The sequence below is a fragment of the Astyanax mexicanus genome, chromosome 20, assembly GCF_023375975.1.
Source record: "Astyanax mexicanus isolate ESR-SI-001 chromosome 20, AstMex3_surface, whole genome shotgun sequence".
NCBI lineage: Eukaryota > Metazoa > Chordata > Actinopteri > Characiformes > Acestrorhamphidae > Astyanax > Astyanax mexicanus.
Genome location: NC_064427.1, coordinates 23,473,473 through 23,492,941, shown reverse-complemented (window position 1 = coordinate 23,492,941; position 19,469 = coordinate 23,473,473). Strand labels below are relative to the sequence as shown.

Sequence of the window (19,469 nt, the reverse complement as noted above, 5' to 3'; positions counted from 1 at the left end):
GTGGATAGAAAAGATAAAAATGTCCAAAATGAATGGGTTCATATGGAGTAATTGAGGAAAATCATAGTTTATAAATGTTTTTATACCAAAATTGTCCTTATTAGTTAGGACATCATTTTAAAGCTTCAGGAAAAAGCTTTTTAAACATGCTCTGGTGTACTAAAAATGTTTTTGCATTGTAACAGTAATGCTAATATTGTTCCAAAATTAAAGGAATATCCTGGCATAGGGGTTGGTTACTATTTTTAATTTGTGTTTTTAGTTGTTTAGCTCCATTCACCCTCATTCATTTTGGACTCACATGTTCCTTCTAGTGGTTTGTAGTAATATTCACGTGATATAAAAAGGTAGATAAAAAAGACAAAAAAAAGATAAGATAAAGACTTTATTGGAACCACTGCAAGTGCAAAAATTGCAATGCCAGTGGCCAACAGTGGGCGCTGTATAGAGTTCATATTAGGGCTGTGCTATACAGCAAAATTTGGTATCGATCCAATACCAAGGAAATACAGGGCCAGTATTGCCGATACCGATACCAATACCGATACTACTACCATTTACTTTTGTGTAGGGGAGAGCAATGTATAATAATGATATATAATAAGTGAATGCATCATCAATATGCATATTTTTCTTAAATATTTAATTATTTTGTAATCGTGTTTATGATTATATTAAAACACAGGACACAGTTTTCAGGCAAATAAAAATATTTTTATTAAGTTACTCAGAAATGTTTATAGAAAACTTTTGGGGTGGTCATCTGCACTTGCAATTAAACTTTTTTCATTAATATTCCTTTGACAGTTAACATAAAATATTTATTCAGCCATATTCATAGTTCAGGTTTGAGGCATAGCTATATCTTTTTGTAGCATATCTATTTTTCAGTTTCAGTGAAATAATTCATTTAGTTCTATTTGAACTGGCTGAATATATTCCCTATGTGACTGTCTGAATAGTCTATTAATCAGTCTGCTAAATTACTGGGATGATCAATTACACTGAAAAATGACATTACACACCTTTCTAATGCTATGGGGGCGGGGCGGAAAGGGGAGGGGCTAATTGAGCATGAGTGAAGTGAGAATATAGTGTTGTATGGACAGTCGGTCACTCTGTAAATGCCTGTAAATTAGTTGTACAAAAGAGAAACGGAAACGTAAGCATTGATTTCATCACACAAGTATCAATCAATACCCAATACCTATGTTAGCATCGATACTATCGATATATTAAATCGATCCGCCCTCCCCTAGTTCATATAGAGTGATGGAAGGACCTGCTGGGTCAGACAGCTGCTTGTGGCACGGAGATGATGATAGGTGGCACGGTGTATACACCACAGTATGGGTAGAATGGGTAGCATTGGTAATTAGGATACAGTGAATTGGTAATCGGGAATCCACCTATTCCACCTAATCCTCCTAATCCACCCAATCCACCTAATCCAGATAATAGATAGTCAGACTGAATGGGGTAGTAGATGGTCCGAGTTCCTGGTACTATTTGAGCCAATGGTGGACCCAAGGGCCTCTGCTCCTAAATATGCCACACACACACACACACACATTTAGTATGCATTAATATACATTTTAAGGTCACGGTTTATAAATATAGAAAGCAAATCTTATCAGAAAATCTTCTTCTACTTTTATTCATCAAACATCTTCAAAATAAGGCAATTTTCATTAACTATCCAAGAACCATTCATGTAAAATCGATGTGCGCAAATAAATCAATTCTGAGATCGACATTGTGTTTTAAACATTTTTGCATTAGAGATGGAAAAATAAAGGTTGATTCAGCATACTTTTACTATGAGAGTATTTACTCTCACAATATATATGCTCATATTAAACAAAACCATCTGCCAATGGGGTAAGCAAATGTTATAGTATTTTTTTTTTTTTTTAAATAAACAATCGCAGAGTCTTAAAATAAGAAAAGAATTTGGGGGATTAAGTTTGGACACAAGAATCTTGACCAGTGATTTTTGTGCTCATTTTGATTTTCAATTTCAATTTACTTACAATGTGAAAATTAAAAGTAAAACTGATTAAGATCATTATTTCTAAATTAAGCTAAATAATCTTACACCTACACAAAAAAGATGATGTATTGCCTTTAAATTAGATAATTTAACTTAATATGACTTTTTTTGCAGTGTTCAGGCATAAATAATGGGCAAATATCAAGATACTACCAGATAACATTATGGCTAGTTTAGTATGGGAAACCATAAGCAAGAAGATTTGATATTACTTGAAAAATCTGTGGCAGCTTGCATAATGCTGTAAGTGGTTATAGCCTCATAATGTAGTTGAATTAAGCTATCATAAATGTGTATATGCAGTACTGTCCTAAAAAACAAATGTTCTGTACTCCTTTAGCTGTACTTACCGCTTCAAAAGTTGGCACATTATCTCTCTCACTGACTTGCTCCACCTTTTCAACAATGAAAAAAATAAAATAACTAACTATGTCAGGCTGTACTACAGAGTCATCTTTTTAAATGAACTGATCTCTGATTTTATGACTTACAGGTGCAGAGGAACCCACAGCCAGAAACACCAATGCAACAATAAACCTCTTCATTCTTCAGCTTTGTCCTATTAATCAAAAATACATGCTGTTATTAAATGGCCCACAGTATTATTTTACCAATTACAGTCATCCCAAGTTGCAAAAATATAAATTAAAAATTTCAGGGGGGTCCTCCCAGACCTGGACTTGGACCACCCCACCCATCCCCCACTCACACCAAAGGAAAACAGAACTTTTTGCTATTATATACAGTACTGTGCAAAAGTTTTAGCACCTGAGCAAATTACACTAATTCATTTATCTTAGCAATACGAGTCTGAAAAAAGCACCACATATGATTTAAACTTTCCTGGACAGAGTATATTTTCCTTTTAATAAAAAAAATCTTCGTTCAGGATGCTGCGTGCTAAGCCTATTCCCTGTCTAGGAAATTGTCCCTATATATTTTCATATAATTTAGGCTGCTGTATGTTATGTTGGACTGCGAGTAGTTCAACATAACATTAATATTTCAGATTAAAGTGGTTCGATTGGCTCTAATACTACATAAACATTAAGTTTGCCATTTTGTAGGCATAAGAAACAGTAAAAAAAAATGTGAACTTACCATCAAAACAGCAACAAGCCATTCATCTAACATAACTTAAAAACTCGATGTATTTATATATGTATCATTCAGGATCATGGCATCCAATCAGGTTCCATCATCAGCGCACACATGCTTTGAATGTAACTGGTGAACAGAGTTGCAACATCAGTCCATTAAAACAAAGCCATATTTAATGAAAGCCACGAACCACAACGAAAAATAAATCAAAAACAACTCTTAATTTAAACAAACCCAACTAACCAAGATCTTATCATGCTTAATATTGTCTCAGCCAAGTTTAGACCACTTTTCCATGACCTCAGTGCAGGTGTGCCCAGATCTGGGGTGGATCCAGCCTGAAGAGTTCATTAGTAAATTATCAAGCCCTTGGCGAGATAAATGAGTTACAGCAGGAAAACATGAAGACGTGAAGTTTTGACAGTATTAGACACTCATATAGGCCACAGAATGCAGAGAGGAAAAACACACACTAGAACCAGGTATAAGGTCACTTAACTAACACAAATGGGTCAAATCAGTAGCAGACCAGGAAAAACATCCAAGCTGTGAGGTAGTAACATCCAAACTTCAGAAATTGGTGGATCGTTGAACCATCCAAACCATGTGGTGTTGAGATGTGTGTCAATGAGGGGTGAACCTTCAATAATGGGCCTGAATGTAGTTTATTTCTTTTATTGATTATGTCTTACAGCCAATGAAACCCCAAAAATCAGTGTCTCAGAAAATTAGAATATTACATAAGACCATTTGGTACTTGTGGCAGTGTGGGCAGTGTGCCAAGTCCTGCTGGAAAATGAAATCTGTATCTCCATAAAAGTTAAAGTCAGCATAGGGAAGCATGAAGTGCTGTAAGATTTTGCGAGAAAACACTGCACTGACTTTATACTTGATAATAAAACACAGTGGATCAACACCAGCAGATGACATGTCTCTCCAAACCATCACTGATCATCAGTACATTTTACATTTCATTTGGAAATCAAGGGAGCAGAGTCTGGAGGAAGAGTGGAGAGACACACAGTCCAAACTTTACAAGTTTTACAATCAGTCAGTGCAGTGTTTTCCCGGAAAATCTCTTGGACAGCACTTCATGCTTCCCTCTGCTGACATCTTTGATAGGGATGTGGATTTCATTTTCCAGCAGGACTTGGCACACTGCCCACACTGCCAAAAGTACCAATTGGTCTTATATAATATTTTCTGAATTTTTGAAAAACTGATTTTTTATGTGATACATCTATATAATATATGAGTTTCACAGTTTGAACTGAATTACTGAAATAAAGTAACTTTTCAATGATATTCTAATTTTTTGAGAGGCTCCTACTGTAACTCTGGTGACAGGTATGATAATACACCCACGCAGCAGTGTAGTCCAAATCAGGTATACAGCTATACAAGTATACAGGCCTTGAGTGCCTTTAAAGGTGAAATTTAATTACATACACAAGCCAATGCACGTCTGATTCTGCCTGTTTCATCAAAAACCACATTAATAGTGTATCAGATTTAGATTTCGTCTAGACTTCATGAAAACACAAACAAACGCACACTCCGCCCACTAGAAATCTGAAATCTGTCCTCGATATAACCTCACAGCTGCTGCTGAATGTTTTGCAATGATAATGGCCATTAAAGATGGGAAACTATGAAATTAAATTTATTATGAAAGATACAATTTTGCTTGGAGCCAAACATATGGGATTGGTGCAAAGCCACAAAGAATGTTCAGTGGAGAAGCTGTGGTTATATAATAGCTCTTTACGCTAATACCTGTTGCATTGCACAATAAACCATGCATGGAGTTTTGTTTCCAGGGAAGTTTATATGTGAAAGGGAACCTCAATTCTTCTGCTTATTTCATTAGAACCATTAATTAAGTTGGCTGGTGAGGTACTGATTTCATTGGTTGGGCACAAAAAGACACAATATTTATAGGCAAGCATGAAATGCAGTCTCGCCACACTTTGTGTCTCTTGAGGTAGCGTTAAGGTGAGTTATATTGTGCATATATTAAGCAATTGAATAGAGTTCTATGAACTTAATATTCACCATATAATAAATAGGAAGCACTTTTTGTGTCTTTAAGCAGGTTAGTTTGTTTTTAATTCATGCTGTGATCATGAGGACAGCATTCCTCCTCTTGGTGTTGGCAGCCTATAGCTTCAGTGTCCCCGTATGTATTAGCTTTGTATGTTTTACTTCATATTTATTCCAGTCACAGTGCATCTCTGTAAAACTAATGCATTTTCTGATTTTCTGATCACAGCTGAAGAAAGCTGCAGAGACTGACGAGGAGTATCTGAATGTTGGCGTGAGTACATTTTTTATTGCACATAAGCTAAAGTACCTAAATCCTGTATTTGAAAAGTTCATATCATCTCCAAAGAGAACACATTTCTGCAGATTCTAAACAATATAATAAATGTTTATTTGTATTAACATAATTAAATACGATTAATTTAATATTAAATATGGTTCAACAGATAAAACAGATAAATATAGACTCTGATATGTAGCCATATACCGTTGCTATCATACAAATACATTACCAATCAAAAGTTTAATGTTTCTCTTAATTGTTTTCATTTCATGTTGTTGAAATTATTGTAGAAAATGAAGGAAAAAAAAAAAAAAACTAAATGAGAAGGTGTGTCCAAACTTTTGGCTGGTACTGTATGTAAACCTTACAATTCGACTATTTTTTTTCATGAAATTTATGAAAGTTTTGTGTTAGATTTTTAAGACTGAAACAATTTTTCCAGTTTATTAATTGTTTATTTTAACAGACATTTTATATATTTAAATTCTATAAATGCTTGTAGATCTCCCCTACTACATTAGAAAACCACTATTACACTATTACTCGGCTCTGCATTGTAAATGAGGTTCACCCTCATAGTACTACTGAGTAAAAAAAAAAAAAAAAAAAGGTTAATTGATTGATTCACTGACTGACTATGAACGCTAGAGGGAGCGCGTGAGTCAATGGAGTTGAATGGAGCTAAACGACTAAAAATGTAATAAAAAATAGTATAGACTAACTTGGCCAGGATATTTCTTTAATGTCGGAAACTAAAATGATGTATTTTGATTTATAAAGAAAATAAACTATCCTATATATTTGGACTTTCTTCAGTATTAGATTTTAAGCAGTAAATGTGCTGCATTACTCTGAGCTGATGCTGGCATTACAGTCAGAGCAGAGTTGAAAAAGCTTGAAAAAATGATGTATGCACTATTGTTCTGTGTTGAGAAAATAAGTAGATTTTCAGTTTTAATAGTATCAAACATCTATATCAAAACTTGCTTAATCACTCTATAAACTATAAACTATAAACTATATAAATATTTTGGATTCACTCTGTGTTTAAACTAACCAGGTTGGTTTATTAGAGATTCTCTGGTTAGACACAATGATTATTACACACAATGTTTATTACACACAATGTTTATTTAAAGTTTTTATTTAATTGACTGTATATACAGTCTATGGTTTAGTTCCATCCACCCCAATAATTTTTGTCTAACTCGCGGGCTCCCTCTAGTGGTTATTAGTCATTTTCTAATATAAAGTCATTTTTTTGCATCCATTTCCAAAGCTGTTTATTTCCATTGCTACAGACCAGCTGAATAGAATAGAATAGAATAGAATATTTTTATTTGTCATTATATCAAGTATAATAAGATTAAGATGCAAACGTCTCCAGTGTCATAAACAATAAAAAGATGAATAGATACAATAAAAGATAACAGTAACACACAACAACCCAGATACAAATAGTGACAAATTGCACACTACCATATTAAACAATGAAATATTATAAAAAATAATAGAAATATGCAAAAATTTAAACATTAATATGTTGCACATGTTGCAAAATTAATAAAAAAAATAAACCCTATATCGTGCTATTTTGTGCTCAAACTGCGGTGCGAAAACAGCTATTTAGATTGATTTGTTCTAGTTTTAATAGTTCTATTGCATCTACCTGACAGTAACAACTCAAAAACATGCTGTCCAACGGGATAAGATGTTAACCAATGACTTGTTTCCTAAAAAGCACCCCTAATCCTCTTTACGTTATTGATTTTAGGGTTTATATACATTTTATATTTGATATACTTTTTTTCTTTTAGTTTTATACATAATATACTTTTTCCATTCATTTCATTTCATTGTTATGATTAACGGGGCAATAAAATAAATATATTATTATATATAAAATACTTGATATATTAGGAAGTCCATAAAAATGGATGTATTTCAGAGGTCTAAAAGATTTCTAGAACATACTGCGTACTGTCAAGAAAAAGACAATACATTTGCTTTTAACACATCTTACATCACTGGAAAACAAAAAGATAGGTCTAATTATGTTAAAACTATAAACACTCATTGTTTCAATAACAGGAAGTTCAAATGGCTCCAGGTAAATCTTTATTTTTAGCATTTTTCTGAAGTCTACACACCCATTGAAATTGCCCACTAATTTAAGTAAAAGAGCATTTTGTTACTGTGTGAGATAATGGAACATATATCAATGATCAGATTTTTCCTTTCTCTAATCATCTCTGATTCCTCCACAGAGTTTGAGATACCTCCGCCAGCCTCTGGCTCAGCAAGCCACTGACGAGCTTTTAACGTACGCCTACCCGTCCCCCCGCCTGGAGTACTACAACTTATATGACTTCACCTCCCTCGGCACCGTTCCCATCAACAATCCAATCCTTAACCCGTTCTATAACCCATACGACCCTCAGGTATACACAAACTACCCCCAAAACTATCCCCTGTTTAACCAGGGGCAAGCTAGTCCTCTGATCATCACCTTGAGAAACCTGCCTTGATCACTTCATCTGTCAGACCTCTGATTCTTCTCTTCACTGCTGAAACTGAGACTAAGTCCAATCATGTTAATATGAGCTAAAGGCTAAAGCTGTTGCCATGTGGGTCAGCCAGACGTCTTCCTGTAACAGTTTTCTCCAGTTTACAAGAGTCTTTTAAAAGGTGTAGGAAACAGTACTCTCCGCTCTCTAAAAATGATTACATTTGTCATAATAACATGATTATAATGGTGATAAAGAAATTTCCCATGTCACTGGCTTCATCTGTAATTTCTTTTCTAAAGAAAAGATTTATAGTTTTAAGAGTTATCTGTGTTTCTGTGTCTAAGTCTTTATAACAGACAGGCTTTGGAAATTCTATATATATTTTTTTTCATTTATTTCCAAAGATCAGTTTATTTCCATTGTTAGTGACCAGCTGTAAGGTGTGAACCAATTACCTTTTTCTTTTTTCACAATATACAAATGTTTTCATGTTTTTTTTTTGTAAAATATTAATTTTTCTCTCATTTTTTGTTCATTTTTTCCCTTCAAGCCCTGGCACTAACTTTTGTTTTATTTAAATTTACTGGATTTTGTACAATTTCAGGTTAATCATTAAACCTGAAGAGGTTAATGATTAAATGGCAAAAAATGACAAACTTTAGACTGACAGTGTACATGTATTTAAGCAATATTTTAATGCTTTCCTTTCATAATGCATTCATAATGCTTTAACTTCTGCTAACGTGTAGATGTGTAAAATTATTTTAATACTTTTAATACTTGTAATGACCCACCCAGAGGTGTTGCTGTCTGGGATCATACATGCGAAAGGATTAAAAGTGACTATATGTTAAAAGGTTATACCTGTTAATAATTTCTTTGTGAATAAAATATATTTCACTATCACAATTGTGCATAGGTCTTAATTCAATTATTTCTGTCACATAGAATGAGAATGACCCAGCACCCAAATAATAGCTGCTCTGTGGTGGTATATCCTGTGGGGTCCTGGCCACTTCACTGAAAAACAGGGTGAAAAAAGGATATAATAAAGAAGTATGATGATAGTATGCCAAGTATGCCAAGAAACAGATACAGGACTACAGTCTGCAATTAAATAACTACAAAGTGTCCTATATTCTCAGTCAAGCTGAAAACAAATGGATGTGTGTAGAAACAAGGGTGTAGTCTTAATGATTTGCCTGATTGTTGTCTATAGCTATAATGCAAAAAATATCCATTGTTATTTTTTTATTTATATCTGCATGATCATCATGGAATATTTTTTACAACCATTTAGCCAAGCATTCCTCATCCAGCACTACGTTATTACATAATACACCATCATAACCACACACTGCTGCTCTCAGCTCACCAACATCTACAAGAAACTAAAGAATCTGCAGCCCATTCTCATAATAAATCATATTTCAGAGACAATATAGCTTCAGAATCTGAACCTGCGCTATGCTTTTGATCTGGCAGTAAGGTTATAAATAATTACACCCAGTGATGAGCAACAATGACAGTGGTATTTTCCTGCTTGTCATTTGGGACCTGGCTCCTGAGACAGGTCTGCTCTGAGCAGATGGAAAAGTCAGTCATGTGATCACAGCAGCGTTGTGATTCAGCTTCCCCCTTTGCTCCGGGAAGAGAATGACTAGTGATTCTAAACAATATTCATAAAAGAGATCTGGAAAACACAGAAGAGTTCTTTGTTTGGAGTCACTATATACCAACACACAATATCTATTGATCAGTTCCAATGAGTAACCTTATATATGGCATATTTCTCCAATTTGGGAGAAATTAGTTTATAATAGTGTAGTGGGATATATATGGGAAATAGACTAGAGCATTTTGTCATTCTATAGTGCTCGAACGGCTTCCATGTCTAAGCGTTTTTTCCCTATGAGAAAAATGAATGGGCTTTTCAAAAACCCGCCTCTGTCACATTCTGTGGTAAATAAATCTGTTCAGACCCCTGTACGTTTTATTCTGTGTACATTTTACTCCTGAGTTAGTTAGATGTTAGTTGATTATTTGGGTCAGGTGTTGTAATTAGTATAAACTAATGACCGCAATTAAATACTAAACCCTTTGGGGAAGCCCTGCCGAACTGAGAGCCATTTTCTCTTATTATTTGTCTTTTAAAGCTCTAACACAGACTACACTGCTCAACATCACACTGCTCAACATTACTGAAAGAGTTTTCACCTGTTTAAATGCTTTAATGATCCTCTGTGAAGAAGCATAATAATCCAAAACGCTTTCTGATGGGAGTTCACTGGTGTTGTGCAGAATCAAGCCTGAGTCATTTTCCAGCCGCTGTGCTGTGACTTCAGTTAAGCATTAGCTTAAAGTTAGCATTTTTACTGATTACTCCCCTTAAACTATCTCGAAATTCAGAGGATCCAGTGATATTTAGGAGGTAAATGTACACAGAATAAAATGTACAGGGTTCTGAACATATTTATTTACCACAGAATGTGACAGAGGCCAGTTTTTGAAAAGCCCATTCAAATCCCGTATTGACTTGGACGGCGGACACGGAACCCCAAAGGAGCCCCAAATATGGGCATAAACAACATGGCGCCGACTACAAAATGAGGACACGACTTCAGTGGTCTATTATAGTATCTTAAATTCAAATCTTTAATCTGCCGAGTAAACGTTTAACAGAGAGCTTTAATAGAGGAAACCGGAGAACCAGGAGGAAACCCACGCAGACACGGGGAGAACGTGCAAACTCCACACAGAACGACCTGGGTCGCCCCAGCCGGGAATCAAACCCTGTGAGGCGGAAGTGCTACCCACTGCGCCAGCGTGCCGCTCAAAAATCCAGTTAATAACCTAAAAAATCCATTAATTCTAAGGCAGATCATGTACTCTACAGCTTCTTATTGAAGAGTAACTGTTTATTATACTTTGGGTGTATTAACAAATATCTTTCAGTTATGATTACTTATCTTAGTATCTATAATTACATAATCATTGTGTGACACCTTGTATTCTATATGCATAACCAATACTCACATTGTATTTGATCATTTTTATTACTCACAGTGTATTTTACACGCATTTATATACAAGATTAACCAATAATCACAATATATTCTTTACATATATAGTAAAACATTGTTTGATCAGGCATGTCACTAACACAGACTCTATTATGACAAATTAACCCACACGATACATAAGGCGTTTACTAACACATAGGGTCTATTGTATGGCGGTCTAACCACGCGCCACTAACACATTAACATATAACATATGAGACCTATTGTGAGACTTATATAGCTCATGCTTGAAGCATTTTGTTTACTGCATGTCTCTGACTAACGACCATCAATCATCATCTAGTGCACTCTGGATGAACTAAATTGATACAAAGGAGGCTTCGGGACGAACAGTGTGGCCTTTCTCTCTGTGCGTGCAAAGTCCTTCACCTACCAAAGCGGGAGGACGCGCGCACATAGGGAGGGCGGCACTGTCTAATTACTGGAACAATGTCACACTGTCTGACTGGACCCAGTCAATTCTTAAAACAATACCACACTGTCCGGCTGGACACAATCAAGGCCAAACATTAGTGGTCCGGTCAGACCTGTGAAACTCGAACACTAACACGTGAGAATGTGCCTACTAGCATGAGATGATTTTAGCAACGCCTCATCAGCAGGGTTCACGTCATTTGGGGTATAAACATGGAGTCAGATCAGAGGGGGGTCAGAACTTATACTGGGACGGCTGTTAGACGGTCTTTCATGTGTGGGTTCTCCTGAATATTCAGTACTTTGTAATAAATACTTGGTTTGCTTTCAACTTCACTCCACCTGTCTGACTCTCTCTATCAAACGAACACGCAGGGGAGTTGTACCCCGGACGAGAGGTGGGTGTTGACCCACCTTTCATTTTCTTTTCTACAACATTATTAACCTGAAAGTGGTTGCTTCCAATGTATAGAGAAGCTTTCCCAACATCACAACAGACAGACAAGCTCCAAACTCTCACATAACATCATTAAGCCATGCAGCCTTCACAGTGGTCCTGATCATAGCTGACCTTTCATTTGGCCAAGCCAGGAAATTCCTCAGCGTTCCAGTCAAGTCTACGTAATGTTAAAACAACTTAAGTCATGATCTAACCATTAGCTCACACTTACCAAATCCCGCGCCCTGAAACTGTTAATCATTTGTCAGTAGTTATCATATACTGTAATTTTACACTTTACGTCACCAGTAACTGTGGTATACTTGTGGTGGTGGTCAACTTTGCTGTTTTCTTTGTAATTTCCTGGCACCTTACCACATTTTCAAGTCAAAATCTCCAATTTCCAATACTCTGTCAATTGCTTTTCATAAATGATCATTAATATATGGTCAGATATTATTGACAATGTAAAAAAAGTTTTTATAACAGGCTTCTAATTTTTTACTATTTTTCCCCCTCCCTATATTGAAACTTAGTCCAATATAATAATGTTTTTTATTATTTTTCTATTGCTACAACACTGTGTATATTGCCAGCATCCACTGTAGCTACTGACCTCATGTCTCACTGCTCATCTTTTCAATAAACAAAAACTTGTCCACAAGTTCCTCGTAGACAATAATGACAAAGATGACGAATAAGATTTCTCAGTAGTCTGCACTGTTATCTGCACTGTTATTTGCAGATGATCCGATTAGATTTGTGTGTCTGGACATCCCAAATGTATCTGTGTGTATTTCTGTGTAACTAACCCTCATCGCTCTTCTTGGACTCACACACTTTAATGGATTTGATGAGGTTGTTGTTTGTTGTGTTGCAAGTGACACAAAAGACACATTGCAGTCGAACTTACTTGTGTGGCTAGAGTGTCCAGACTGAGACACATCTCTATAACTCTGACTATAAGTCACGTTTCAGTCCACCACAAAATTGTTGTTCTTTGTTTTGTCCAGGCATGAAAAAAATTAATCTGGATATTCCATATCCATATTTGGGCTTGTAGTCTGAATATAATCAATATTATTTACTTCTTATTTAGGACTCTGTTCAGTTCTGGATCATTCCACTCACCTTTAATATCTGTACATCTTACAGACATATGAATTCACCTTTTTTTTATTTCAATAAACCATTGATTGTGCGACGTTTTTAAATAATTCCTCATCATCTCTTACTGGAAGCGCAGATACCCAAACTGAAGCGCTCTTATTTAGGACACACTATGGAAAGAAGAACCTAATGATTTGGGAAAATGTAGTGATGCTCGGAACAGATGAAGGGAAAAGAGGAAGAAGGTGCCTAAATTATACTCACATGTGTTTTTGTTGTCTTTAGAATGACAAGAACTGTTTAATTGTCTAAGCAAAAACATGATTTTTGATATGATTAATTTGTAATGTATACATTAAAAGGTCTAAAAGGTCTTTTTTGACCTTCCAGTTGAATTTTCTCAAGCCTACTGACCTTAGAAAAGACAATAAATACTGCTAGAGTGTCAAAAATGCAAGATTTCCTATTGCCATACTATGCTGTAAAAGTGTTATGCATTTATTAATTTCTGTATATTAATGCTGGGTTTTTTTTTTGTCTTAAATATTTTTCAATGTTTTGTTTAAAAAAATTATACAGGTCTCAATAAATCTCAGTGATTTTGCAGAACTCTTACAAGACCCTTAATCCCTTTATGAAACAAAAATCATAACATCTCTTATTTTGGACACGTTATAAGAAGAACCAGTTTACTGGAAAAATCCAATCTTGCTTGGAACAGTTTTAGGTATAAGAGGAAGAGGGTGACCAGCAACAGGGTGTAAGAAGGATATAAACAGAAAAGTCATGTCTGAGTTATTATTAAACTGGAAAGTTCAAATGGAGGGCAGCTTATTTTGGAGAAACACTATTGACGGTTCATATGATTTAACTATGCCAAATTATTTATGTTCAAGAAACAAGGATGAAGCTAAAATTGATTGGACAATTGAATTAAATACATTTAATTAGGGTTTACAGTTAAACCACAGTAGTATATATGCATTAGGTCTATTTTTACATGGATAATACAGAATGCAGGACTCCTGCTTTCTGTACAATATGTAGGTCAAAAAACATACCAACCAGGTGTTTGTTAAATTAATCTGAATCTGTTGGAGATAGAAGTAAGTATTCAGTCTATTTAAAATATCTATCTTTGTATAATATAGTTATTTACAGTATATTATAGTTAAATTAGGTTTTAATTTAAAGTAATAATGTAAAATCCTGCCTGGGGCACAGACCATGTCACTGATCTAATTTCATATGTACCATATTATACTGACTATAAGGCGCACCGTATTATAAGGCGCACTATCAATGAACGTTTTCACATTTTAAGCGACAATAGTAAGGAACAGGGGTGTCACCACAATTCACCTTTCTAATTCAGCAGGTCTGTAAACAAAACTGACAAACAAAAACTTTAAACCTTTTAAAGTCAAACGAGCGCTGGATTTACTCTCCTGAAAACTATCTGGGTGAGGAAAGTGCTTCCATTTATTTACAGAGGGGTTAGATTTTCAGTATTTTAGCATGGTTAGCAGTGCTTAGCAATAGTAAATGCCACCCGACAGTGCTACACTGGGGTACCCTGAGTGTTTCAGTAACCCAGGGCCCTATCAGCTAGCAAAAAATGACAAAAGCCTGAAATGACAAAAAAGATGCAGATGACCTCAAATAATGCAAAGAAAACAAGTTCATATTCATAACGTTTTCAGAGTTTAGAAATCAATATTTGATGGAATAACCCTGGTTTTTAATCACAGTTTTCATGCATCTTGGCATGTTCTCCTCCACCAGTCTTACACACTGAGTTTGGATAACTTTATGCCTTTACTCCTGGTGCAAAAACTCAAGCAGCTCAGTTTGGTTTGATGGTTTGTGATCATCCATCTTCCTCTTGATTATATTTTAAAACCTTTCAATTTGGTAAAATCAAAGAAACTCATCATTTTTAATGAGATGTATTTAAATTAACTGGTGAAGTGACTTAACAACTTCAGACTTCAGTGTCAAGACTAAGCCATTTTTTTCCATTCTGCTCTGTATTCCATATTCTCATACTGTAATGATACACAGTGTAATAGTGACTGTGACTTTTCCACAGTTGAACACTTTAGCTGTTTAACAGTTAATGTTTAGTTTAGTTTCTGAGGAGATCAGATTTCTTTTGTTATGAGTTCAGCTCTGTTTGTCTTAGATAATGTTTTCCTTGTTCCACACAGTGAGCACAATGGCCTGCGGTGATTTAAACCCTTGTTTCGATTGCCACACACTAATTATAGAGATTTAGCAAGGGCACTGAGGAGACTGAGGAGGAAGCGGATGTAGCTCAAAGCTGAGCAGTTACTCAGTTTCACCCATTCATCCGTCTGGGCAGATTCTGGTCTGAGCCAGCCCTCCGCTTACTCACAGCACATCTTCAGTATATTAACTGCAGAGCTGTTGATGTTTACTCTACACGCTGATACTGGAGTAATTGGACACAGAACTGAGGAAAGGTAATCCCTTCTTATACCATCTAATGCCAGATCCTAATGTGTGGAAATCATTTATTAATAATGATAATGCATTTAGTGATGTTGTAACAGTGTATCTGAGTTATGGCTCTGTTTATGTTGACATGTTGTAGACTGTATAGGATTAAAGAAGATTAAGAAGCTTGTGCAGGTAATTCTCTAAACCTGAAAGATGTGGACATTGAGGACCGCACTGCTGATGCTGTTCATCGCATCCGTTTTCTCCAAACCGGTAAGTTCTTAATTACACATAATTACACAAAATGGGCAAAAGTCTCGGGACACCTGTTTATTTATTTTTGTAAATCAAGAGTATTAAAAGGGATTCTACTGTTTTTGTTGGAGTAACTCTTCCAGGGAAAGCTTTCTATTAGATTTTAGGAGTAAAGAGCAATGCTGTAAGGATAGAGGATTGAGGATTTTGAGGATAGCATTCAGTAATACAAGCTTTAGTAAGTTCCATTGCTCTACAGTGCAATGCTCAGATTCAGTCACTAAAATATACTGCTCTGGAAAAAAAATAAGAGACCACTTAAAAATTACGAGTTTCTTTGATTTTACCAAATTTAAAACCTTTGGAATATAATCAAGAGGCAAATGTATGATCACAATCCATCAACCCAAGCTGAACTGCTTGAATTTTTGCACCAGGAGTAAAGGCATGAAGTTATCGAAAAGCAGTGTGTGAGACTGGTGGAGGAGAACATGATGCCAAGATGCATGGAAACTGTGATTATTCCACCAAATATTGATTTCTGAACTCTGAAAACTTTATGAATATGAACTTGGGGTTTTTTTTGTATTATTTGAGGTCTGAAAGCTCTGCATCATTTTTGTTATTTCAGACATTTCTCATTTTTTTACAAATAAATGATATTTATTTTTATTTGGAATTTGGGACAGATGTTCATTTTACTCAAACATAAACCTATAAATAGCAAAATCAGAGAAACTGATTCAGAAACTGAAGTGGTCTCTTAATTCTTTTCAGAGCTGTATATGGTGGTGACAAGCTAGGCAAATAAAGACATTAGAAACAAATTATCAATCTGTTAGCCATGGTCACAAACAATCTCAGCTCAGCTCAACTTTATTAATAAATCACAAGCTTACTGTAAAATATATGAATCTAATATTGGTGTTGCACTCTTTGTCACTTTGCTACACTTACATTTAACTTCCTTATACTTGCAGATACCCTACAAACGATCCATTATACTTATAATAAATTCGGGATGCAGTAATTTGGAATTTGTGGGCTTATACAATATTTTATTCTGATGCCAATATACAAATGCAAATATTCACAAATCGTTTGAAGGTTACTAAACACACTTGAAGTAGCCAATATAAAGAAAGATCATTCCATGTCATTAAATATAACAGAATCCCAGCATCACCTTAACATTAGTCTCTTCTGGAGTTCAATTAATACATTAAAAAAATTAAATATCGATTGTAACTAGTTATCTATAATCTATCTTATAATAATCATCAAATCTCTTTATTTCGCAGCTCATTTCAGAAGGTCTGAGAGGTCTAAAGGAGGACTCGATCAACAGAGATCTTCAGAAATCCGACTCCATGGAATCGAATGAATTGAGTGATATCTCGGCTGAGGGCGGCTCCCGCTTGCCTCAGTCAGTTGAGGATTCTAATTCAGATTCGGATTCAGATTCTGACGAGGATGATGATGACGACGACGACGACGATTCTGACGAGGATACTTCCAGCACCACCACTTCTACTCTTCCTTCTACTACTCCTTCTCCTTCAGGGCCAAGCACAACTAGAGTAATCCCCACCGCTGAAATTATCACCCCTTTCCCTGTTGGGCCGACCGGATCCCGAGGGGATAACTAAAGCATCACTATAGAGCACTTCCTGAGAGGTCATGAAGGTCAAATGAATGTTTTTGCACCATACTTTACAAATGCACTGTTACCTGCACTGTTTATTACACTGTTCATTTTATTTCTTTGGCTGAATCTGTTTCTGAATCTTATGCAAATAAATTATCAGCATTTTGAAAAAGCTCAGAATATGTATCATTATATAGATTGCCACGGTCACACAACACCTCTTATGCTTTAAAACGACTGGAAACAAAATCTTTTTACATTTGTTTCTACATAATGTTTTTTTTTCTTTTCCCGTAAAATTGATGTTTTAGAGATAAAAGCATGACAGTGATTAAATGGAGTCCAGTTTATTTTACACTCAATGAACTTCTAAAAACAGCAAAAGTATGTCATGTCTAAATTGCACTAAAATGCAATTTAATGATCAAAAAAGTATACAAACTACAAACATTATTAAAGTTTGGAAACTTAAAGAACTGTAAGTCCTACTGAGACCTGTACTGGGTCAGGCTATGAACATGGATATACAAATATAAAATTAAGAGACCACTTCAGTTTCTGAATCAGTTTCTCTGATTTTGCTATTTATAGGTTTATGTTTGAGTAAAATGAACATTGTTGTTTTATTCTATAAACTACAGACAACATTTTTCCCAAATAAAATATTTGTCATTCAGAGCATTTATTTGCAGTAAATGGGAAATGAGAAAATGAGCTTTTAGACCTTAAATAATGCAAGGAAATCAAGTTCATATTCATAAAGTTTGAACAATTCAGAAATCAATTTTTGGTGTAATAACTCTGTTTTTTAATCAAAGTTTTCATGCATCTTGGCATGTTCTCCTCCACCAGTCTTACACACTGCTTTTGGATAACTTTATGCCACTCCTGGTGCAAAAATTTAAGCAGTTTAGCTTTAGCTTAGCTTGATAGGTTGTAATCATACATCTCCTCTTGACTATATTTCAGAGGTTTTCAATTTAGTAAAATCAAAGAAACTCATCATTTAAGTGCTCTCTTATTTCTATTATTTTTCCCAGAGCTGTATATGGTGGTGACAAGCTATGCAAACAAAGACATTAGAAAAGAATAATCAATCTGTTAGCCACGGCCACAAACAATCTCAGCTAAACTCAACTTGAGTCAACTCAAAGCACTTTAGAAACATCAACAGCTGAAACAAAGTGCTGTACATAGATAATTATAGAATCTAAACAAACACTAAAACTAGAAGACAAGAAAAAAAAAAAGCAAACAGTAAAAAGTCATTAACAAAACAAATAAAAAAAGTAAAAAAAAAAACAAAAAACAAAACAAGAGTAACATCTCATTTTGGGTCAAGAATTACCTAAAAAAAATTGTTTTAAGACTGCCTTATGTGTAAAGGTAGGTTGTTCCATAACTTAGGAAATTGTTCCAAAGAATGAAAAATGTATACTTTGTAATACATGCCATCATATAAAAAGTGATAACAACACTGCTCCTCAGACATACAGCCTCATTTTACACAGACCCATCAATAAACACATAACTAAGTTTTCCACCTTAATTATTTATCATTCAGAAAGATACAGATTAATAACCAAATTGTGCAGACACACATACCCAGAGTTCAAACAGCAGTTTCACCTTATTTGCTCTTCTAAACACATGCAGGACACCAAGCTTATAATAACAGAACTATAAAACATTAGATACACTGTTCCAGTCACACTAAATAGACTAAAATCAGCTAATTAAAACAAGACTCACAGTCCATGATCTGCAGGTGATCTCAGATTTCAGCGTTTCTCCCCAAACAAAGCTTTACAGCCTCCGTGAGTCTACCGTAAAGCTCCTATTAACCGCGCTTCAGGTATTAAAGTTAAAATATTTACCTAAACATTTAAAAAACAGGGGGTTCTGCTTAGTCTAATCAGCTGAAGATAGCAGCGCCCCTCAGTCCGGCTGTTTCACCTTCCCAGACTTAATACCCACTAAAAATTATGGATCAGTTTCTCTGATTTTGCTTTTTATAGGTATATGTTTAAGTAAAATGAAAATTGATGTTTTATTATATAAACTACA

General features: G+C 35.0%; 1 protein-coding gene and 1 long non-coding RNA gene across 4 annotated transcripts; one reads left to right on the top strand and one right to left on the bottom strand.

The window, feature by feature from the left end:
* Positions 1–692: 692 nt before the first annotated feature.
* On the bottom strand, positions 693–19,197 carry LOC111195064 (uncharacterized). Of its 2 annotated transcripts, none has more exons than XR_002651458.2 (4): positions 19,155–19,197; positions 2,545–2,612; positions 2,404–2,448; positions 693–1,542 (listed from the first exon to the last, which is right to left on the bottom strand). It is a non-coding gene; the product is annotated as an uncharacterized LOC111195064 (long non-coding RNA). The 2 variants fall into 2 exon arrangements; XR_002651457.2 differs by lacking the exon at positions 19,155–19,197 and adding an exon at positions 3,155–3,329.
* Positions 15,337–17,574, top strand: LOC103028513 (serine-aspartate repeat-containing protein C). Of its 2 annotated transcripts, none has more exons than XM_049469093.1 (3): positions 15,337–15,522; positions 15,692–15,772; positions 17,056–17,574. In XM_049469093.1, the coding sequence occupies exons 2-3, from the start codon at positions 15,713–15,715 to the stop codon at positions 17,401–17,403; spliced, it is 408 nt and encodes a 135-aa protein (XP_049325050.1). In that variant the 5' UTR covers positions 15,337–15,522; positions 15,692–15,712; the 3' UTR covers positions 17,404–17,574. The 2 variants fall into 2 exon arrangements, with proteins under 2 accessions (XP_049325050.1, XP_007260888.3); XM_007260826.4 differs by having other exon boundaries at positions 15,340–15,522; positions 15,654–15,772.
* Positions 19,198–19,469: the final 272 nt, after the last annotated feature.